General features: G+C 36.2%; 1 protein-coding gene across 1 annotated transcript in view; it reads right to left on the minus strand.

Annotated features, from left to right (window-relative positions):
- LOC121972338 (protein PEP-RELATED DEVELOPMENT ARRESTED 1 homolog, chloroplastic-like) overlaps positions 1 to 15,406 on the minus strand; it is a 29,555-nt gene extending 14,149 nt beyond the window's left edge. The window contains exons 1-6 of the mRNA XM_042524020.1: positions 15,359 to 15,406; positions 14,354 to 14,803; positions 14,119 to 14,274; positions 13,742 to 13,810; positions 13,501 to 13,671; positions 8,734 to 8,877 (exon numbers count right to left, since the gene is read on the minus strand). Of these exons, the coding sequence (XP_042379954.1) occupies positions 8,734 to 8,877; positions 13,501 to 13,671; positions 13,742 to 13,810; positions 14,119 to 14,274; positions 14,354 to 14,803; positions 15,359 to 15,406 (1,038 nt within the window). The remainder of the gene's footprint in view (positions 1 to 8,733; positions 8,878 to 13,500; positions 13,672 to 13,741; positions 13,811 to 14,118; positions 14,275 to 14,353; positions 14,804 to 15,358) is intronic.
- Positions 15,407 to 25,040: the final 9,634 nt, after the last annotated feature.

Genomic DNA, 25,040 nt, shown 5'->3' on the forward strand with positions numbered 1-25,040 from the left:
TGGGGAGAATACTAAATGAAGATATCCAAGAAATTTATTAGAATATTGTATTTTTTTTGTAAGTTGTGATATTTCCTAATTTAATTAGAGCTGAGTCATTAAAAATTATCGTTTCAATGTACTGATCAATATAATTCCTCTTTGTTAATCTTTGTGTGAGATAGTAATACCCAAGCTCTATAAATTTTGTTCTAATTCTTTGTATGAGTTTATGGTTAGATTTTGGTATTGCATTAAATAGATTAAATGCTTAATTAATCAGTTAACAATGTTTCCTAAGCAATAATAAGCTGCAACTTACATAATTAGTTAGGCCCCAACCTGAATGTAATCTGCTTTGGTAAATAAAATCTCTCTCGGCTTGGTATCAAAGTGAATCCCTCGTAGTTGAGGATTTTCTCGTTCACTCCCTTTAGGAGGATGTAGCTAGTTTGATATAATGATGTGACCTTTCATCCTTCCTCCACTGCTATTTCATCCTTCATTTCTCCCCTCAAATCTCACTATCATTAGTCGTGTATGTCTTATTCATTAAACCAACTATATAATGCATTATGCAATCGCATGTGAGGGTATATACAAATAATCCAAAATTTATCAAAGGCGACACAAAATTAAAAAAAAAAAAGTAAACTTTGTTTCAAAAATGTTATATCTTGAAAAAAATAAAGATATAGAGTACTAACGAATAAAAGTTGATAGATTTAAAGCATTTGATTTCCACAATCCTAAAATATTCCTCTATCTTTTTGCCCATTGCCTGGAGTTTAAGAATTGTAAATTTTCCAATTCCACCATTAGTTATCTTCATTCATCTTGTGTGCATGATTTAAGATGTAATTTACTTAGTACTTGTCTTTTTCCTACATCTCTCTTCTCTAAAGATTATCTCTCTTCCATCATCTTCTCCCCCACTCTGAATCTCATTAGCAGATTTCTCCACTCTAAGATGTAGGAACTCTAATTTCATTTATAACCATCACACTTTCGTTAATCTCACCATTAGTTGTTACTTTGAAAAGATAGATTAGTTTACTCTCACAGAATCCTCTTCACTTAAATAATGTCAACTTAGTTTCCTCTCTAGCATCTACCTGTATGTCACAGAAATATGGACCTGTGCACAATTCTCCCCTCCCCACCTCCAGCCACCACACACACACATATATTAACTCTTATTCAATAGTAAGTACTAGAACCTCATGTATCTTTATCTCTCTATCCATAAGTTGTAATTCATATTCACAAGCTTCAAAATTCTTCAATGTTTTCAGCTTAAGAGGGATATTCAATGGTCACCAACTTTGTTCAATACTAGCAAGATTATATTGTCTCTTGAAGATAGTCACCAACTTTGTCTTCTATATGTCACAACTACCTATTTTAAAGGTATTTATCTCAAGGATCATCACGCATTAGCTCTTTTGAAGAACAAGCAAAAGTGCATTGTTAATCAAACATTATCCTAATATTGTATCTTTATTATCTTCAAAGTGTCTTTTAATATTTATATAAACGGCATACATACAGACAAGATATATACACTAGCTTGGGAGGCAGATTAAATATAATAGGAAAAAATTTCTACAAATTAATTAGAAATATTTTTAAAATGTTTATATTTTTAATAATTAGTTAGGCCTACAAGCTATATATACTTGGATTGTAATCTGGCTTGGAGAATAATAAGAATACAATGAATTTATGTATGAGGTGCTTGAAAAACTCACTTCATTTGTGTCCTTGGTGGCAAAAGTCATACGCGGACCCCGGATGTCCCACACAACCGGTCTGATAGCCATTTGTAGAGAGGTAAATCACGAGTAAATTTACTGTAGGACCCTGGCAAGCATTTCGCTACTAGGAATGACCTCCAGACCTTTAGGTGGCAATGCCCTATGCAATGACCATTTACTCGTCCCGTGAGAACTTAATTTGTGTCTTGGGACTAGCTAAATGATGACCATCATATCCAATGTTCTAAATGGAAGTTGAGGAGGTCGGCGGCCTAGGCAGGAGGCAGACATCACCCACCCCGTTTTTGTCGGAAGCGGCCTTTTAAGACGGTCAAAAAAGCAACTTCAGTTAAAAAACTCCTTCGGTACTTTGATTTCAAAAAACTCACCTCCTTTCGCCTCGAACCGCCGTAGCTGTTCTGACCCGCCATTGTCATCGATCATCACTTGTTGTCATCATTAGGTTAGGACTTTATATTTCGGAGTGAAATCTTGTCTCATTTCGGCTGGACCGATGGCATACGCAAAGTGTCGACGCATCGCTTAGGCCTGGCGACGAGTCCTGACCCATCACGTGGGCCAAGCGACGAGTCCAGCCCATCACGCGGGCCCGAAGATAGGTTCAGATCTGTCGCGCAAGCACGGAAGGATTGCCTAAGCCCGACAACAGTCCTAGACGCATCGCTCAAGCCCGGTGATGTGTCCAGATGCATCGTCCGAATCCAGCGACGCGAAAATATATAAATCTATCATCAAATTTATGAACTTACAACGAGGAGATATGCAAACCTTTTGAGCATGAGAACTTGATTTCTCTCAAGGCCCTCTAGCTTCGGCCTCTGTGAAAACATCAATGGTCCCTAGCTGTGGGCTCATATACTCATATACAACCTTACACCAATTATATCTATCAAAATTCTCAAAATCATCTATACAATTAATTAGTGATTGTACTGGTAATCTAAATATACTGCTAGTAGTAATAAATAAAACACAAACAAAGAAATACAAAATTAAAAGTTGGTAAAAGAGAGTATCAAATTCAGCAGATGAAGATTGTTGTGAACACTCTATATTCCTGAAGTGTTGAAGAAATAGTAGGGTGACGGTTGCATGTTGCTGTAAATTAACTTCGTCGCCTTCGTCTAGGAGTCCTAGAATCAATGAAACATCTTTCCTTGTGAAGCTAATCTTCTTATTATGAAAGATGAAACATTTGGCTTTGACTCCCCAATTGTCAAACATATTTTGTATAAGGCTTCAGATATTTACAATTTCAAGTATAGCTACGGCCCAAGTAAATAGGCTTCCATTTATCAACTCCATTCGCCGGTCGTTTATGTCTAGTGATGATAAAAAAGCCTTGAAGTGAGGATAATTACTTTTATAATGCACTTTCTTACGATTTGAACGTGAAGCAATTCTCTGGCTCATCATTTAATTCTGTCAAACAAATATATTAGATCTCAGTGATAATCATTGGGCTTCATTACCATGTTATTAGTTTTCAACTATAATATAATAAAATGTCATTTTTTAATCATAATATGATACATTACAATACTAGCTGCTACAACATGGTTACTGATCACGTTGTAGCAGTTACGGTCAAGTAGTTGCTCCAATAATGAGAAGTCAATATGGACTGTAGAGTTTAATCACATTATAGCAGTCATTAGGGTTTAATTATGTTGTAGCACCTACTGTCGAGTAGTTGCTACAATGTTATAACCTTTTTTAAAACCTCTATTCCCTGAAAGTAAATCTTCAATCCAAACACCTATAATCATTCAACGCCATTGTAGCAGCTAGGAGAAGAACTAAAACTCTAAACAAAAGGAGGAGAATCAAAACACTAAACCCTAACAAAATACTTACGATGGAGGCAAAGCTTCGGAGAAGAAAACAAGTAGTCGCAGTGAGGTTGATAGATGAAGACAGTGTAGGCCACCGATCTACTTTCAATGAGAATCTTTTGAAATATTTATTGCACGCCCAATTTAGGGGTTAAAACTTTTGCCGAAACCATGAGGGCAAAACGGTAATTTCACAATATAATTTTGCTTTCACACCATACATGATAATATATATTAGAATTAGAGGGAATTACTTAAATTGAAACGACTTACCATCAAATGAATTCTGGGAAATGATGTTTGGCAAGTTTCATGCAAATTATATAACCAAAAAAGGTAAGAAAATGTTGTTTGGAGTGTCCAACTAGCCGCTACAACATTTAGCAGCTAGCTGTCAAAGTAGCTGCTACACATTGCAGTAGCTAGCAGTCTAAGTAGCGACTATACGTTGTAGCAGCTAGCAGTCGAAATAGCTGCTACACGTTGTAGCAGCTAGGGATTTTACGTTGTAGCATAAATCCTAATAATATATATTAGGATTAGACAGAATTACAACTTAAATTAACGACTTACCATCGGATAAATTGTGGGAAATTGAAATGACTTAAATTGGCAGGTTTGCTATAAATTATATAACCAAAAAAAATAAAATTTTATCAAAAATAATCAACATTGTAAGATTGTATGTTGTAGGCTTCAAAAACTCTTATTGCTTCATGTTTACTCTCGAAGGACTGGTGTATAGCGTCGTTAAAATGATTAACTTATGTAGATGCTTCTATCTAGGTTTCATAAACATCCAGTTGACGCCCAATAACATATGTTTTCCCCTATATTAATTAAATAGATCATTTAGAATGACGTATAAACAATATATTAGGATTAGAGGAAATTATAATTTAAAATGAAATGACTTACCAAGTAGCAACTACACATTGAAGTAGTTACTTGGACATTTAGCTGCTTAGCAGCTACTCGAACAGTTAGCTGCTACAATATGTAGCAGCTACTTGGATAATTAACTACTACAATTTTGTAACAGCTACTTCGACATTTAGCAGCTACAACGTATAGCAACTACTTGGATAATTAGCTAACTCTACGTTGTAACAACTAAATGTCGAAGTAGTTGTTACAACGTTGTAACAGTCAAGTAGCTGCTACACGTTATAGCAGCTAAATATTAAAGTAGCTGCTACACGTTGTAGCAGCTAAATGTCAAAGTAGCTGCTACACAGTGTAGCAGTTAAATGTCAAAGCAGCTATTACACGTTTTAGCAGGCGTCAGGCTTGTACGTTGTAGTATAAATCCTAATAATATATTGGGATTAGAGGGAATTACAATTTAAAATGAAACGACTTATCATTGCTATGAAATGTAGGAAATGATGTTTAGCAAGTTCTCTACAAATTATATAACCAAAAGAATGGTAAGAAAATGTTGTTTGGATTGTTCAAGTAGCTGTTACACGTTGTAGTAGCTAGGGCTTGTACGTTGTAGTATAAATCTTAATAAAAGATATTGTACAAAGTTGAAAAACTACAGTGGAGTGGAAAGACTTACGATCGAAAATAGAGTGGGGTGCTAAGCAAAGCAAGGTCGACTACATTTGCGGTGGCAAACTCATCTCACTTTCAGCTAGCTTGAGAACAAGTATGCGGTTGCGTTGCTTGAAGCGCCTTAGATTTGGGAAAGTCAAAAGATTAAAAGTCAATGTCGGGGTTTTGAATAGAGGGCGAAAGGGGAGAGAGAATAAAAGAAATTTAATAATGCAAAGAAATCGAGGTGGCAACGCTACATAGGCGCGTTGCTCACGATCGCACGGGAGGTGTCGGACAACATATCAGTTATATATATATATATACACACACACACACACACACACATATATATATATATACACACACTAAAAATTAAAAATTATTTAGATTAATTTTTTATTTTTAGTTAATATATTTTATAGTACATTGTTCTTCTAACTTCTAATTTTTTATCTTTTTATTTTATTATTGAAGATTAATGGCGGAAAATGAGAAATAACCAGAGGTGGAATTAAAGTGAAAATCTAGTAATATTGTTTGGGATTATGGGGTATTGTATTACAAAGAAAAGAGAGATTGCATCACATGCAAATTATGTAAGAGGCTTATTAAGAGAGAAGTTTATTAGATGAAGCATCATATTACGGGTATTGTAGGGCAAGTTGAAGCATGTCCACTTGTCTTGAAAATAACAAGAATTATAAGCGAGAAAGGGTGGAAGAACTAAAAGAAGAGAGGGTACAAGTAAATATAGGTGTTGATATAGAGGATGAAAATTATCAAATGGAGAGAGATTCTTCTAAAAAGAAGTCAAAACACCTCGGGCCTATTGATAAGTGGACATCTGCAATCAATCCAACAAAAAGGTAAGACAACAAAACATAAATGATGCATTGAAGTTAAAGTTTACAAATGATGTGCACGAGTACCTTGCAAGATGGATTTATGAAGTAGGGATTCCTTTTTATGGAATTGACAATCAAAGCTTTAGACAATTTATAGAGGCGGTTGGCCAATTCAGCCCAAGCTACAAACCTCCAAGTCAATATCTTCTAAAAGATCCACTTTTGAAACAAGAAGTTGAGAAGACCAAATTATCTCTAAAAACATGAAGAATGGATGAAAAATGGAGGTTCAATTACGATCGATGCTTGGACGGATCGCAAGAGGAGAAGCATTATGAATTTATGTGTTAATTGCAAACTAGGCACTTCATTCTTGGGTTTTATTGAAAAATCCATGGAGGCACACACCGGGGCTTACATCTTTGAGTCTGTGGAAAAACACATCAATGAAATTGACCCTCAACATCTTGTTCAAGTAGTGACAGACAATGCAACAAACAATATGTCGGTCGCAGAGTTGTTCTAGGTTACACAATCTCAAATGTTTTGGACCTATTGTGCGACTCATACAATCAAAGGCCTAACAATATTCATCTATGCACATCATAGAACTTTGACTATTATAAGTAAATATACCAAGAAGAGGGACATTGTGAGGCCCGGGTGATTAGATTTGCTACTTCATTTTAACCTTAGAAAGTCTCAAAGGCAAGAAAGATTAATTGAGACTTATGTTTACATCCGAGTGAAGCAACACAAAATTAAGTAGTGTGAAGGGGAAAGCGACGGAGGTGACGGTAAAAAGTATCTCTTTTTGGAATGGCGCTTCTTTGGCTTTGAATGTTTTCACCCCTTTAGTGAAAGTTTTATGCCTTGTTGACGGTAACAAAAAGCCTTCAAGCCTTTTTATTAGGTACACTTAAACAAGCCAAGGAAGAGATTATAAAGACTTTCAAAAAAAAAAACAGAAAATGTCACCCCTATTTTGAAGATTATTGATGAGAAGTCGAAGGGTAGACTTGATAATCCTTCGCATTATGCCGCTTACTTGTTGAATTTGATTTTTTACTTAAAACAAGCATGTAAAATGTCACCAACATTATGAATGGGTTCAGGAATTGTGTTGAGAGAATTTTTTTTCCACCGACAAGGATATACAATCACCATTTCTAAATTGTTGAAATATAAGTGTAAATCCGGAAACTTTGAAAGAAAAATGGCGGTCTCAATATATGAGAAGCTAGATGTGTACCATGACTTTGATCGGCTACATCTCTTTCCTTTATTTCTATTCACTAACATACATGTCCCTTTTACCTATTTTTGGCCTTTGCGTTTATTATTTTTTTTGCTTCTTTACTTTTTTAAATTGGATGGTGGTCCAAGTATGGTGGTGGCACTCCAAACATACAAAAAAAATGACAATAAGATTTCTCTCTTTGACAAGTAGTTCATCGGGGTGTGAAAGAAATTAGAATCAATTTAAAGGGGAAAATAGTAATTCATAAATTATACTATCTATTGTTTCTTTTTATTTCTTTTAATAATTTTCTAATTGTTTAGATACATATTAAGAAGAGGAATAGGCTTGAAACATCATCTTATATATGTCAAATTCAATGTCAATCTTACGAGGAAGAGTAAAAGAGAAATGGGCAGAGATTTGCTTCTATCCTCTCAAGTTAGTAAAGCTCAAGGTTAGTTTGTTGATGGTGGCAATAAAGATGAGGTCGAGCTAGGTTCAGGACTTACTTGGAGAATGGTGGCGTAGGCCTCGGGAGCGGATGAAGTGCTATAACCAAGGAGCGCAAGGAACATCCTCATTAGAGAACTTGATGAGGATTTAGTTACATCGGAGGAAGAGAATGAAGAAAATGTTGATTTTGAGTCCGATGATGAAAGGATTATGGATGTAATTGATGGTGCATGTGTAGATGATTTAGAAGATTAGTTATATTTAGTCTAGTACTTGTTGGCTTGTTGCATGTTGGATTGAAACTTTGAATTTTAAACTTAGACTTTGGGTATTAGTGATATTACTTTTTAGTATTAATATGATGATGAATTTTATTAATTATCTTGTTAGTTGCATTTATATATTTATCTATATCTTATATAAATTATATTGTATGAAACTTATTTATGCATAAACGTCATAAAGAATTATGACTATTTATAATATTATGTATAAAAAATAGTAAAAAATATTAACCGCCTAGGGCGGCCGAGATAGTAGGCAGTCATTGACCGTCCCACCACTGTCTACCGTCATTTACAACATTGATCATATCCAATATTTTGTAAACCAAATATATTGTTGCCACTTAAATTCCAAATAATCAAGAGTTAAAGCATATAGACCTCTCAATTAAGCATGTAATGTAGATTTGATAGTCATTTGCAGGCCATCTCTATTTTCTTTTCCTAAAATCGCCATCACATCACCAAAAATCAATTTCACAGCTCAATCTAGTTCTCAGAAACTGCATATACAAAATAAAGGTCATTGATGTCTATCATAATTTTAAATCATCATTTTAGAAAAGTGAAAAGGGGGCATAATCCATAAAACAATGTATATACTAAATGTGCTTTATGCTGAAACTTTCACAACCTATATAAAGATGCAAGAATTAGTAAGCAGTAATTGAGACGATTGTTCACCTATATAACCTTCAACAAAGAATAATTATTTGGGAGCTAAAAGAAGAGAGCAATTACTTGGTGAAAGACAGAAAATGAAAAGAGACAAACCTCCGCTTCAGGTAAAGTATTCAGACCACGATCATTCCTTTCATCCAATAACCCACCACCCATCATATTACGAGCTTCGTCCCTAATAATCACAAGCCTTGCAAGCAATTTTCGATCAGGAATAGTTGGCCTCGATTCCATTGTCTATAAATCAATGCTGGTATTAGATGTTGTGGGAATTTCCTTGATAATGGCATTATTAATTTAATCCAAACATTAACGGTAGAAGAGAAAGAGACCATATATTTCTCATCCCAATAATCCGCTTACATGTAGATATTTATATACATAAGGTGAGAAATAGGATCCTATAATTATAGTATGTCTATTAATTACAATCAATCACAATCTCTATAATCTAGCTAATCTAAATCAATCAATCATAATCACTACAATTAAGGGAATCTTCTAAAATATTCAACACTCCCCCTCAAGCGAGAGCATATATATCAATTATGTCCAACTTGTCACAGAGTTCTGAGAATCGTTTTTCTCCTAATGCTTTAGTGAAGGCATAGGCAACTTGGTTGGATGATGATGTGGATGGAGTGATAATTTTCTAGCTCATTACACGCTCGTGAATAAAGTGACAATCAACCTCAATATGCTTAGTCATCTCATGAAAAACGGAGTTCTGTGCAATGTGAATAGTTATTTGGTTATCATAGTACATTGACAGTGGTTGATTGTAAGTGAACCCAAATTCTTCAAGTAAATACTTCAGTCATAACATCTCAGTTATGATATGAATCATGGCTCTGTACTAAGCTTCGACAGTCGACCTAGTAACAATAGTTTATTTCTTACTTCGCATGTTATTAGATTTCCCCTACATAAGTGCAATACTCAAAAGTGGATCGTCTGTCGATTTTAGATCTAGTAATCGACATCAGAATAAGCTTCAATTTTTAGGTGCTCATTTCTCTTAAATGACAACCCTTTTTCCGAAGATTTCTTAATATACCTAAGAATCCTAATAGCGGCATCCCAGTGAACTTGGTTCGGCTTATCCATAAAACGAACGACTATTCCAACTGCAAAAGAGATGTCAGGCCTCATTAATATTAAGTAGATGAGTTTCCTAATAAGCCGTTTATATTTTACCTTATCCTCAAAGAACTCTTTAGTATCATTCCAAACACTTGAATTGATATCCATAGGCGTATCAACCGGCTTTGTTCCAAGCAATCCAGTTTCTTTGAGTAAATCTGTAGCATACTTTCGTTGGCATAGTGAAACTCCGAATTTGTTGTGGGCAATTTCAATTCCCAATAAATACTTAAGATGTCCTATATCCCTCATCACAAAGTGTTGCTACAAATACTTCTTAGTTTCGTCTATCCCACATATATCACTACCGAATATTAGGATGTCATAAACATAAATAATAAGAATGATAATTTCATTTGTGCTCAATCGTACAAACACAGAATGATCTGATTTGCACTGTTTGAAGCAAGCAACACTGATTATATTACTGAATTTATCAAACCAGACTCTAAGGTTTTGTTTAAGACCTAAATAGCCTTTTTAAATCTGCAAATCATAGTAGCATTCTCTAAGGTTTTATTTAAGACCATAAATAGCCTTTTTAAATCTGCAAATCATAGTAGCATTCTCCCCTAAGCAACATACCCTAAAGGTTGCTGCATAAACACGGTCTCGTGCAAATCACCGTAAAGGAAGGCATTCTTCACATCTAGCTGATACATTGGCCAAGATTGATTGACAGCCAAAGAGAATAGAACTGTAACAAAATTCAGGCGAGCAGTAGCAAAAAAACGTCTCAAAGTAATCAATACCTTAAGTCTGTGTAAATCCTTTGGCAAGACGAGTTTTGTATTGATTAATAGTACCGTCAGCTTTAAATTTCAGAGTAAATACCCAACAACAATATCAACAGAAGGTGGTGCAGCCACCAGCTCCCAAGTATCACGAGAGATAAGGGCAGACATTTCCTCATCCATTGCAGGTCGCCAAGCCAAATGTTGATAAGCCTCAGAGTCGGAAGTTGGAACTTCTATAGATGATAGAGAAATAGCAAAAGCGCGAAATGCAGGACCAAGGTAATCAAACGAAATATGATTAGACAAAGGATTAGTACAAGACCGAATACCTTTACGAAGAGCAATAGGCAAATCAATATTGGAGGGGCGAGGAGCATCAGGATCTGCAGGAAAAGGAGGTGAGGGACATGAATCTGGTTCTGATCGAGCACACCTCGTGTACACCTGCAATGGTTTAAGAGACGGAGCATCTGTAATAGGAGACATGGATGGTGGGATAGTTAATGGAGGAGATGCTAATGTATCATGTCACTAAGCTACACTGGGGAAAAGTATGGTTGGGACTCAAAAAAAACATAACATCAGCACAAGTGTAACTGCGTTTTGTGAGTGGGTCAAGACAATGACATCGTTTTTGTGTGCGAGAATATCCAAGCAGGATGCATTTAATAGAGCGAGGAGACAATTTATCCAAGCCAGGAGTAAAATTATGAACAAAACAAACACAACCAAATATGCAAGGAGGCACAAAGAAAAGAGATTTGTCAGGATGAAGACAAAAGAAGGGGATATCCCCATATAACATAATAGAAAGCATCCTATTTATGAGAAAGCAAGTTGTGAATACAACATCACCCCACAAAAACTTAACATGCATGTGACAAAGAAAATTACAAGCTACGTCTAAAATATGATGGTATTTGCATTCAGCAACTCCATTTTGTTGGGAAGTGTATGAACAAGAGGTTTGATGAATTATGCCATGAGAATTACATAATGTAGACACTGAGTGAACTCAAGTGCATTATCGATACGAATAATAAGCAAGGCAATAGAATATTGAGTTTTTATTTCGTTATGAAATGATGTTAACACCTCAAGAACCTCACTCCTATTTTTGAGTAAATATAACCAAGTCATGCGAGAATAATCAACAAAAATTATGAAATACTGAAAACCTCCTCTCGACTCAACTCTATTAGGTCCCCAAACATCACAATGAACAAGTTCAAAAGTAAAAAAAGAACTACGTTTATCAACTCTAAAAGAAAAAGAAGTACGATGGTGTTTGCTAAACTCACAAGACTCGCACTAGAAATCAGTAGGAACGGGAACTAAACTTTTGATAGTGGAAGAAGATGGGTGACCTAGACGACAATGCCATTGATAAGGAGACACAGTTGTTGTTCCTGAGCATGCCTGGGAACTTATAGGTGTACCCGAATCCAAATAGTATAGGTCATCACTCTCATGTCCTCTACCAATTATCCTCTTCGTGTGCAAGTCCTAAATAATACAAAAGGATAGATAAAAAGATACAAAACAATTGTGAGCTTTTGCTAGCTAGAATTTAGGTGCAAAAAGAACATTATCAAGAGTGATATTTGCAGTGGGTCTAACAACACCTTTTCCCGTAATCGGAGAATAAGTACCATTGGCTAGACAAACAGTGGATAAAGATGAGGAAACAAAAGAGGAAGAGAAAACAAACTTGTTACCAGTAATATAAGCAGACACACCGAAATCCAGCATCCAAGACTTATCACGAGACATATCAAACACACCTCGAGAGGATGAGGCGGCAATGGCAGAGGGAATGCTAGAAGAAGAGCGAAGCAATTTCTCATAATCAGTACGAGAAATAGAGACCATATCATCAGAACCGTCAATGTATGATGATGGAGTCGATAGTTCGATAGATGCATTATTAGCCCAATTAGGCTTACCAAACTTCGTCCAACACTTCTCGGAGGCATGATTGAAATGGCCATAGTGAACACACAAACGACTACTGGTGGTATCAATTCCACAACCACGACCGTGACTACTATTATGACCCCGAAAGAACCCACAACCGCGAGCAATCATAGCCGAAGTGTCGGAAGATGAGGAAAAACTAGTGTCGGCTAGTGATCACACAAAGAACCCGAAGTAGAAAAGGACATCAACGCAAAAATCGACAACATAGGGCGTCGGTGCGAAAATTGGGAGAAAAGGGCATCCGTGCCTAAAACAACAGCACAAGGCATCAATGCCAAAATGGGCAAAAAGGGGCGTCGGCGTCAAAATCAATAGCAGCAGTAGGAAGCGATAACAGTAGGAGGTGGCAACAGCAACGGACTGCAAAAAAGGGAGAACTTGACTTTGATACCATATAGAAGAAAAAGAGACCATATATTTCTCATCCCAATAATCCGCTTACATTTAGGTATTTATATACATAAGGATAGAAAAAAGATCATATAATTATGGTATGTCTATTAATTACAATCAATCACAATCTGTATAATCAAGCTAATCTAAATCAATCATAATCCCTACAATTAAGGGAATCTTCGAAAGTATTCAACATTAACAACTACATGACAGAGAGAACAAATAGGAAATTATCTAACTTGTAAATACTTCATTGTTTTGCATAGCATGTTGGTGATGTCTAGATGTTCAAGACAATGTGAGATACAATAAGATATATGTTTCCAGGTAGAGTTATAATTTATTTTCCAATTTTTAATATCATCAAGATGTTTGTGGTCTCTAGATGTTGAAGGAACTTAAGAGGATGTGGGATATGATAACATATATTTCTGTATGCAAAGTTTTAAGTTATTTTCCCTCTTCTATTGTCATCAAGACGGTTGTGATACTAAAGTTGCACGAAGATTGCCATCATAGACAGCTAGATACAACAAAAAGGCTTGGTAGTCTGAAATAAGCTTAGAAGCAAATATTTATAATAAAGAAAATTCTTCACATGTACCTCCAGAAGATCATCAGCTTGGTTGGCAATATCATTAAGATTTGCCCCAGGGAGATGCACCTTAAGGCCTTTATCACTTTTAAACACACCCCCACCAGCAGCAACTCGTCGTAACAATTCATGCCTGCTTTCTTTCTCAGGTGTTCGACAAAGAAGACCAATCACTTGCACCTACAATATAGACTAATTAATTATTTAAAATTTCTATTAATACCTGAATACACATTAGAATGGGGCTCACATGTGGTGGACATTTCTTGGCCAGATGATCTAACACTATTTGCTTAATCACCTCCAAGAGCGACTTGCGCTGGACACAGTAACAAAAAGCAACAGCAGTTAGCCATTCCAGCACAATAATACTTTGGTGCATTGTTAGAAATGATTCAGTTAGACGGCTGAGAATGCAAGTTTGCAGCTACCAATGTGTTTCATGGAAGAAGAAACTATATTGAAAATGGGATCGAATAGCAAGTAGCATACTTATGCAACAAACTACAAGAGGAGGTAAGTATACTTGTTGCTGATTTTCATATATTGCAACAAATAATCCTTCATTAGGAAAAAAAACATATTTAGAGAGGAAACTTTCTAGCTCAAAATACAGGAATCAAAAACCTGCTCGTCATTATCTTTCTCGGCCATCTGAATCATGTATTCGATGGCAGTCATGAATCCGGATTCCATCTCATCGACCCTCTTCCCAATGACACCTTGCGCAGCGATCTCGACTGCCACCCTCTCAGAATCCTCATCCAGGTCCATGTCTTCCAACTGCGAGTACAGGAATACGATAAGGAAAACAAGAGGAATCCAGCGCAAGGGAACGAGTTGCGGTAGAAGAAAAAAATACCAGTTTGATCATGTCCTGGAGCACGGAGGTGACCTGCTCGCCTCCGCGGAGCAAGGCTTCGTAGTTGGAGGCGTCCCAGTGGCCGTCCTCCTGTGGGGGATACTGTTGGTGGAGAAAAGAGGCATCAGTTTGGGCGCAGAGGCAGATGGAGGAAGAGGAAGAGGGAGGAGAAGGGGGCCTCCTGTGGATAAGACGTCGGCGTAGAGAGAGGAGAGCAGGGGAGGAGATGGTTAGGGTTCGAAGCGGTGGTGGATGCAGGGAGAACGACGAGAAGGAGAGAGTCGGGTTCAGCATTTTAGCTTGCCGTTTATTATTTTTGGAGGCGGAGTAGCGGAGCGAGATGAGAGGGCAGGGTAGAGACTCAAAGGCAGCGATCGTCGGTGTCTCGCTTCGGAATGGTTCTGAAGGGAGCGATGGATTAGATAGCCGCCCGATTGCAATATGAGGTGGCTGTAAAGAAGAAAAAAAAAAAAAAAAAAGATTTATCTATTTTATTTGGAGGGTGAAGGAATGTGAGTGGATATGGCATAGGATTAAATAACTAGCTACGTGGAATGTGAGAATAATTTGACATAAATAAAATATTTTTTTTAAATATTTTTTTACTATATAAATAAAAAAAATACTCTTTTAACAATATAATTAAAAAGGACAACTTTTGATTTATTTATTTATCATAATCATCCATGTATTACTACCGTCCTTTTTCAATGTTTTCTCTTTCTTTGCCAAATAGCTTACCTCCTTTGAAAATCAACACCCTCTTTGGATTCCTCCTTCTAGGGAATCGTCGCCTCCCTCTTCCTTTATGTCCTATTTACTCTAAAGCATGGATGAGAAAAAAAATGATCTATTGCACAAGAATTAAGATTTCAAATTCATCAACTGATTATTTTTATCTTTATTTGTCATCCCTCGAAATTAGACGAAAGCGAGCAAGAAATGTGCAATTTCAAAATTTCCCTTCCCTTCTTCTTGGACTCCTTGTCGAAGCACTCCGCCTACCACATCGAGCAATCTTCCCCATCCTAGAGTCGACCCGATCATCGCCATCTCCTCTTCTACTTCCCTAATGTCCTTCTTCTTCTCCCCTCTCCGGCCACTAGCAAACACAAACAGGAGCTAAGGTTCGGCCTCGCGACCTCATGGCAAGGTTGTGGGCAAGATCATCGCCGAGGTGCCCGTGAGTCACGACCTCGTAGTTGTCTTTGCTACTTGCCTTTCCTTTCCCTTCTCCTCGTTTACTTTTTATCCTTCGTCTTTCTGTTCCCCTTTCCTAAGGATATATTTCCATGATAAACTTCTTTCCCTCCACGCCTCCAAATAAACAAAGCATTACTCTTTTCACTCCGCTACTTCTTTGAGAGGTAGCAAGTTCCTAGGGATTAGCCCTCGCATGGTTGCTTCCTCATCTAATGCTCCAAGGAGTGATAAAGATTTTATGCAATAGTACCTCCTAGTCTAATTCTTATATTGTTCAATTTGATTGGTACCTCATTCTTGAGCTACATATCATTGTTTCACATATCTTAATCTATTTCATATTATCATTCAAACTCAAGTAATTCACAAGAAACTTAGATAAGGTAAAGTTTTTATTATTAAATGATGGAGTTAAATATAATTGTTTGTATGATGATATTATTGAATTTGATTTCCTAATTGGTGATCTAACATGTTAATATAATTGTTGGTGTGGGGAGCACCAAATGATCGAACCTGTGTTTTATTATGTCAAAGGATTCAAAGTTAAGGTTATTTGTTGTCTAACAAGTTTGAATGAGATTGCAGAAAAGTTCTAAGTGTTCTTAGGCAAAAGTCCTAGCTGCGGTTAGGTAGGTGGAAAATCCTAGGGGGCAGTAACCCTAGGTGATGAAAAGTCCTAACTGAGGTTAGGCAGGTGGAAAACCCTATGGGATGGTAACCTTAGGTGATGAAAAGTCCTAGTTGCGGTTAAGCAGGTGGAAAACCCTAGGGGATGATAATCCTAGGTCCTAGGGGGTGATAACCCTAGATCCTAGGGGGTGGTAACTAGGAGTGTAAACGAATCAAATCGAGCCGAATATACAGAAAAATTTAAGGCTCGAATTCGGCTCAAAATAAGTATATTCAAGTTTGAGCTCGATTCGAAGCTCGAAAAATTCAAAATGTTTGGTTCGAGTTCAGTTCGAATTAAGGCTCGGGTTCAAATTCGACTCGAAATATTCGAACATGTTCGCGAACTATTCAAATTATTGCTCAAAATTTATTTATTTAATATATATTTAACTTATATTAATAAATATTAAGGCTCGCGAGCGGCTCAAACAATATAATTTGGGCATGAGTTCAGCTCGAAAAAAAGTTTGAACATGTTCAAGTTAGGCTCGAATTCGATAAATTTGAATACAAATCGAATATTTTTCGAGCCGGCTCGAAAAGCTCGCGAGCCGGCTCGATTCGTTTGCAGCCCTAGTGGTAACCCTAGGCAGAAAGTCCAGTGATTTGAAGGATCAATCTAGCAACAAGTAAACTCTTCTGAGAGGAGTAGGTGAGGGTGCGTTCCCCGATGAGGAAACAATAGATGTAGGTTCAACCTAGGGTTTATGGAGGGAAACTCGAAGTCAGAACCGGACAGTCCGGTGACTGTCAAATACTTGTATTTATCTTATATTATTGTGCTAACTTGGTTTTATAAGGTATACTTTATTTGTGGACTAATATGCCTTGTAGGAATAAAGTTGCCCAAGGGAATTCTCAGATAAACAATGTCTAAGGCGCCTCCAGGCTGTTGAAGGCACCTTGGGTGCCTTCGCTGCAACTGCGCAGGAAGCAGGGCAAAAGACGCCTTCCAAGGATGCTGAAGGCACCTTGAACGCTTGATGGAGGGCGTCCTCCATGGAGCTTGGAGGCGTCTTCGGATGGATAAGTAGTGAACGCCGTATAGGTTATCGATGCTGCGATTTTGGGATAAGAATCCTTGCTGAAGGCACACTCAATGGCTTACTTAAGCCTGGTTCGAGCAGAGGCAAAGATACACTTTATTTTAACAATCTTTCTACTGCGCACTGCTCAAAGAACGATCCGACAAAGCTGTAACTTGATACCGACAACCGAAAGCCTTAAATTCACTTTTCTTATTTGTCGGTATACTTTTTATTTATTTTATTTAAAGTGTACTTTGATTTGTAAATTTTTTAAGCTATAGTGATTGCCCATCAAAAGCACTTTTACGTGCGGGCCTTGGAGTAGAAGTCGTCGCAGGCTCTGAACCAAGTAAAATCTTGGTGTGTTGTGTTTGATGTTTACTATTCTGCTATGTATCTTTGATCGATTCTTTTAAAACGGATGAATTAGTTACGAGCGCTATTCACCCCACCCCACCCCCCCTCTAGTGCTTTTCGATCCTACAATTGGTATCAGAGCAGGGTTGCTTTGAATTGGTACAACTATCGTTTGAGCAAGTTTTGTTTTTTCATTCATTTTCTCAAAAATTATATTCTTACACCTTTCGTTTTTTGAAAAAGTTATTTTTCATCTTTTTACCATTGGTCAGTATTAGTGAAATATCGCATCTACCAAAATTTGAAATAATAATTTTTATTAATATTTTATTAATATTTTATCAATATTTTATTATTATTATTATTTCATCACGAAATTAGCATTTTATTTTCTCCTGCACTATTAATCCAAGACCAAGTCTTGGAACATTTGTAATTTTTTCTTGTATGTGAGATTTTATTTCAATGGCCCACCAAGAAGGGTATAGCATTGCACACCCTCCCCTCTTCTCCGGCGAAGACTTCGGCTACTGGAAGGCTGAATGGAGTACCATCTGAAGACTCAGGTGGAAATGTGGATAATAATCCAGACTGGATTCACATTTCCCATCGAAGATGGAGTCCTCGTCCCCTGTGACAAATGGGACACACTACCCCACAAGAAGATTGAAGTTAATGCAAAAGCAACCTGTACTGTCTAATGTGGCATAATCAAAGAAGAGCTAAACTGGGTTGGTCCCTTCAACAGTGCAAAGGAGTTGTGGGAAAAATTGATCGAGTTACACAAGGGCACTTCCGACACAAAGGTAAGCAAACAAGACTTAATTTCGAATAAATTATATAATATAAAAATACAGAAAGGTGAGTTAGTGAGCTAGCTTCATGCTTGCATACAAGATCTACTGACCGGACTCCACGTAATCTGACAGAAGGTTGAAAATCACGACGTCATTAGGTATGCATTAAATGCATTTTCGAGGAACACCTTGTGGGCATCCATGGTAGATGCTTACAAAGTGTCCAAGGATTTGTCATTAATTAAATTAGATGAATTATTTTCTGAGTTTGAGCTTCATGAACAAACTAATACTACTCCGGCCGAGAAAGATATTGCTTTGATTGCAGGAACAAGCAGAACACGGGAATCAAAAGTAAAATGTTGAACTGAACCCGAGTCTGAAGATGAACCGGACTCAGAAGATGACAACGATGAGATAGCAACCGAACTCGTCAACCTTGTACGAAGACTCTACAAAAAGAAGGAAGGGTTCACCAAGAAAGACATCAAGAAAGTGATTCAGTCCAAGACGGTGCAATCAAGTCCTAAAGTGAAGTATGAAGTAACCTGCTATGCCTGCAACAAAAAGGGGCACATCAAAGCTAACTGTCCAATCCAAAAGGAAACGAAGGAGCAAAGGAAGAAGAAAGCACTGCAGGCAACATGGGATGAGTCTTCTTCAAAAGACTCTGGCGAAGAGCTCGAACAAATGAGCTTCCTTGCGCTTATAGCTCGAGAACAAGTCAACGAATTTGAAATCGAGAGCGAGTCAGAAACAGAATCTGAGAGAAGCCACGAATCCGTATATGCTTCCGAAGGGCCTAACCTCACTGTAAGAAATTCTCAGATAGATAAATTACATAATTTAGTTAATTATCTCATGCATAAGTTAGTCAAATCTAACCTCCGAGTCAAGTCACTTTAAAAGGAGGTAACGGATTCATATCCGTTTCCGAAGGACCTAACTCCACTGTAAGAAATTCTCATATAGATAAATTGCATAATTTAGTTAATTATCTCATGTGTAAGTTAGCCAAATCCAACCTCCGAGTCAAGTCACTCCAAAAGGAGGTAACAATCCTTAAGGAGGAGACTAAACTAAGTCCTTTAACTGAGCCAGTTCAAAATGAAAGTTCAATTCAAGTCCAACAACTTGAGGAAGAAAATTCTAATTTGAAAACTCAAGTTAAAGAACTTAAGGACACATTGGAACGATTCACCTTGGGTTCTAAGAATCTTGATCTGATTCTCGGAAAACAAAGAGTCATTTACAACTGATCCGAACTTGGATTTAAGGCTAAACAAAAATACAGATCTTAATTATCACTTGTAAATAGAACATATAGAAAATTAGTCTAAGCATGGGTTCCCAAGTCAAACTTGATTAATCAAGTTGGACTTGGTCAATATTGGGTCCCCAAGGATCAAATCCACTACCTTGATAGACCTTATCGAGGCTATATCCAGGAGGAGCCGATAGAAAGATCATTTTTATTGATAGATAGATTTGTTTGATGCTTACTTTACTGCTTTCACTATACATACTTAGACTAGGGTAGATAAGGACCTAGACTTGGTTCACACTTGACTAGTTAGACCGATGAGTTTCAGAAAGGAAATTAAATATTCAATTTCTTCGAAAGGCTTTGTCTAGAAGTGGTGGATGATCTCATACCCAAAAAGGTATAGTGTCTCGCCACAGCCTAGAAGTCAATCATTGAAATAAATATTTAATTGACTAATTATAAAACCTTAGTCTAACTCAATTATAAATCAATTCTTAGATTGTAATCTAAATTGAAGATAACATTAACCATATCACAAAATCCTATAAGGTTCCTTGATTGATAATTTAGAAAAAGGGTGAGAATGATCTAGGTTTAAAATATAAAGTAGTTAACCAAACTCAAATTAATTAAAATTAATTCAATTAAGTTAACTTAAGTAATTTCGAAATCTTAATTTCAAAATATTATAAAATTATAATTAATTTCAAAATCTTACTTAAATTCATAATTAATTTCAAAATCATAATTAATCTCAAAATTAATTTTAAAATCATAATGAATTTTAAAAATCTTAATTATTTGATTATTAATTTTTAAATTATAATTAAATTTTAAATTATTAATTCTTATATTTTCAAAATCTTAATTATTTTATTATTAATTTTCAAATCATAATTAAATTTCAAATTATTAATTCTTAGATTTCCAAAATCTTAATTATTTTTAAAAGATAATTTATTTTCAAATCATAATTAATATGTAAGTTTATAATTTCAAACTTAATTAATTTTTAATATATTTTCAAAATCTTTAAAATTTTAATTATTGTCAAATGTTTAAATTTAATGAAACTCATATTTTAAAATTTGAAATTCAAACTCATTGAAAATTCAAACTTATATTTTAAAATCTCAATTTCAATATTTTTAAATATTGATAAAATTAAAATAAACTTAACTCCGTCTCACAAAACTCATAAGTTTTATATGTTTAATAACTTAGAAAATGTGAGATGGAAAATCAAGAAAATAGAAAATTACCTTGGAAAATTAGAAAAATAGATAATTTCTTTTATCTTATACATACTTGGACTCTAGGATCCTTAAAATATTTTAAGGCATTAATCAAGGGGGAGTAAAGGGAGTCAAGTTAAGTTAATTTTTTTTTTGTTTTGTAAAGTTAAAGTATTCTTTTCCAAAATTTCAAAGTTAAACTTTTCTTTTTGCTCTTTGAAAAGTTAAAAAAAAAAAATTTAAAAAAAAAGAAATTCAATTTTTCTGTTTAACTATTTTTTTAAATAATCCTTTAAATATTTTATTTGAAAATGTAAGTTTAAATATTTTTGTATCTAGAAAAATAAGTTTTGGTACTTAACTATGCTTCTTATCAAGCTAAGTACTTAACTAAGTTTTTTTATCAATTTTTTAACTAAGTACTTAACTAAGTTTTTTATGAAAATTCTTTTTAATCTAAGTAGTTAACTAAGCTTTTATCAACATCTTTTTAAAGCTAAGTATTTAATTAAGTTTTGATCAATTTTTTTTTTAAAACTAAGCTTTTATCAAATTTATTTTTAAGCTAAGTACTTAACTAAGCTTTTTATCAATTTTTTTTAAAAGCTAAGTACTTAACTAAGTTTTGATAAAGCTAAGTATTTGATAAAGTTTCTTTTGAAAAGAATTCATCTTCTTAGATAAGTTTTTTTTACAAAGAAATTATTTTTAAAGTTAAATGTTTTATCAAAATCTTTTTCAAACCTAAGTGTTTATCAAAATCCCGTAAAAGCAAAGTATTTTCAAAGCTTTCTAATTTAGCTAGGTGTTTTTCAAAGTAATTATTTTCAAAAGTTAAGTTTAGCTAAGTTTCTTTTCAAAAGCTAAGTTATTTTTAACTCTTAAAAATTAGCTAAGTTTCTTTTTACTACCTTTCAGGGGAGCTTAAAGTTAAACATTTTCCTATCTTTACATGTTAAATAACCTTTTCTCTACTTATTTTCTTTTTGATATATGTCAAGGGGGGAGCGAGAGGTTAAAGTTAAGTGAAACATAATTTTTGTGAAAGGGGAGCATAAGGAATGTTTTTTTTACAAATTATTGTATTTATGCTCATGCTAAAACTCCTTAATTATTATTATATTTTACTTAACTTTGAACCAGATTGTCATCATCAAAAAGAGGGAGATTGTTGGCGCGGGAAGCACCAGACAATTGAACCTGTGTTTAGATTATGTCAAAGGGTTCAAAGTTAAGATTATTTGTTGTCTAACAAGTTTGAATGAGATTGCAGAAAAGTCCTAAGTGTTCTTAGATAAAAGTCCTAGCTGCGGTTAGGCAGGTGGAAAATCCTAGGAGGTGGTAACTTTAGGTGGTGGAAAGTCATAACTGAGGTTAGACAGGTAGAAATCCTTAGGGGGTGGTAACCCTAGGTGATGGAAAGTCTTAGCTGCAGTTAGGCAGGTAGAAAACCGTAGGGGGTGGTAACCCTATGTCCTATAGGGTGGTAACCCTAGGCAGAAAGTCTAGTCGATTTGGAGGACCGATCTGGCAATAGGTAAACTCTCCTGAGAGGAGTAGGTGAGGACAAATTCCCCGGCGAGGGAACAGTAGGCGTCGGTTCGACCTAGGATTTCCGGAGGAGAAACTCGAAGTCAAAACTGGGCAATTTGGTGACTGTCAAATACTTGTATTTATCTAATATTATTGTGCTAACTTGGTTTTACAGGGTATATTTTGTTTGTGGACTAATATGCCTTGCAGGAATGAAGTTACCCAAGGGAATTCTCGGATGAATAGTGTCCGAGGCACCTCCGGGCTGTTGGAGGCGCCTCGGGCGCCTTAGTTGCAACTGCACAGGAAGCAGGGCAGAAGGCGCCTTCCAAGAATGCTGAAGGTGCCTTGAACGCTAAATGGAGGGTGCCCTCTATAGAGCTTAAAGGTGCCTTCGGGTGGATAAGCAGCAGGCGCCGCGGAGGTTATCGATGCTACTATTTCAAGATAAGAATCCCTGTTGAAGGCACCTCCTATGAATGCTGAAGGTGCCCTCAATGGCTTACTTAAGCCTAGTTTGAGCAGAGGCAAAGATATACTTGATTTTGGCAATCTTTCTACTGCACACTGCTCAAAGAATGATCTGACAAAGCTGTAACTTGACTCCGACAACCAGAAGCCTTAAATTCACTTTTCTTATTTGCCGGTATACTTTTATTTATTTCATTTAAAGTGTACTTTGATTTGTAAATTTTTGAAGTTATAGTGATTGCCCATCGAAAGTACTCTTACGTGCGGGCCTTGAAGTAGAGGTCGCCACAGGTTCTGAAGTAAGTAAAATCTTGATGTTTCTATCTGATGTTTACTATTCCACTGTGTATCTTTGATCGATTCTTTTAAAACGAATGAATTAGCCACGAGTGATATTCACCCCCCTAGCGCTTTTCGATCCTACACTAAAAACACACTCGATTGTGTCATATTGGATTAAACCTAAAAAAGTGATTTAATTAAAGTATTTGAGAGTTTGAGTTATTAGATGTGGCATGTATAGAACTCATTTATCCATTTTGCTATTAATGATAGGTGGATAACAAAATTAGGTCCACTATTATATATAAGACATTATCCCCGTAAGATAGGGCATCCTAAGATCTCTCCACTTCCCATTGGTGATGAGAGTACGACACTGTCATCATAATCTCTACGAAAGATATGCCTTCTTCTTCTTCCAAGATCATTGAATTTCGTAGACAACATTGAGATGATGGAAAACCTATTGTATTTAGGTTCATTGTCTTGATTTTCGTGTATTTAATTTGTTGATATAAAATTTGATGTTAACTAGATCTTGTGCATGATTCTTGTTCGAATTCATATGATTTACTAGAATTTTGATTTAGAATTCATGAGTAGGAAAACCTCCTAATAGAGATGATTTAGAATTCTTAATTAGGAAAACCTTCTAATAAAGACTATTGCATCCAAGCCACCTTGACTGGCTGAAGTTATCCCCCCTTCCTTCACTACAGATGATAATTTCTTCCACCACTATTGGTCATCATCATGCCTATAGTGACACTCCACCCCTAGCCATCGAGCCCTTAACATGTCTCCAGTCTTTCAACGATAGTTAGGGGTATGACCCTATCCTCACTCATACAACACCGAAAGGATGTTTGCTTCTTATTTCCCTTCCTTACATAGGTGAGTGCTCGACCTAGAGGAACAACACTTACACCAGATGAGTTGACCCCAACTTTCTAACTATATCACTCAGAGCACAACCCAAGTAATAATCATCTACTTTCTCTTTAAATTATCATAAACTTAACTCAGATGCACTATAGAATTTAGCTAGCCTCCGTAAAGTCTTGGAACAAATTTAGGAAGGTCACAACATCTACTAGGCCAATCAAATGAAGGTTGTGCAATTGGAGTCCCAAATGATTAGCCTAGAGTGATAGCTGACTGACTCCATGGCCAACAATAAGTAGGTCACCACATAGCTAGCAATACCCTTAGACAACTAAACACAGTAACTCGAGGGCTAGAGGTGATGGAGACTTAGAAGGAGGCATCCCTAGTCGAGTTAAAGGCCATGTTGTCCTAGGCGGAGGTAGCGACGGTGAAGGCAGTGTTGGTGTGGGAAGCACCCGACGATTGAACCCAAGTTTTTATAATGACAAAGGATTCAAAGTTAAGATTAATTGTTAACTGATATGTGTGAATGACTTTGCAGGAAAGTCCAAACTACGGTTAGGCAAGTGAAAAACCCTAGGGGTGGTAACCCTAGGTCCTAGGGGGTGGTAACCATAGGTGGTGGAAAACCCTAAGGGGTGGTAACCTTAGGTCCTAGGGGGTGGTAACCCTAAGTGGCGGAAACCCCTATGAGTGGTAATCATAGGTCCTAAGGGGGGGGGGAGTAACCCTACGCAGAAAGTCCAGTCGGTCTGGAGGACCTGACTGGCAGAAGGTATGCTCTCCTGAGTGGAGTAGGTGAGGACGCGTTCTCCGCGGAGGGAACAGTAGGCGTCAGTTCGACTTAAGATTTTCGGTCGAAAATCTGAAGTCAGAATCGAACAGTTCGTTGACTGTCAAACATTTATTTTTATATCATTATTATGTGCTAACTTTGTTTTACAGGATATG

Source organism: Zingiber officinale, chromosome 4A (genome assembly GCF_018446385.1).
Source record: "Zingiber officinale cultivar Zhangliang chromosome 4A, Zo_v1.1, whole genome shotgun sequence".
Taxonomy (NCBI): Eukaryota; Viridiplantae; Streptophyta; class Magnoliopsida; order Zingiberales; family Zingiberaceae; genus Zingiber; species Zingiber officinale.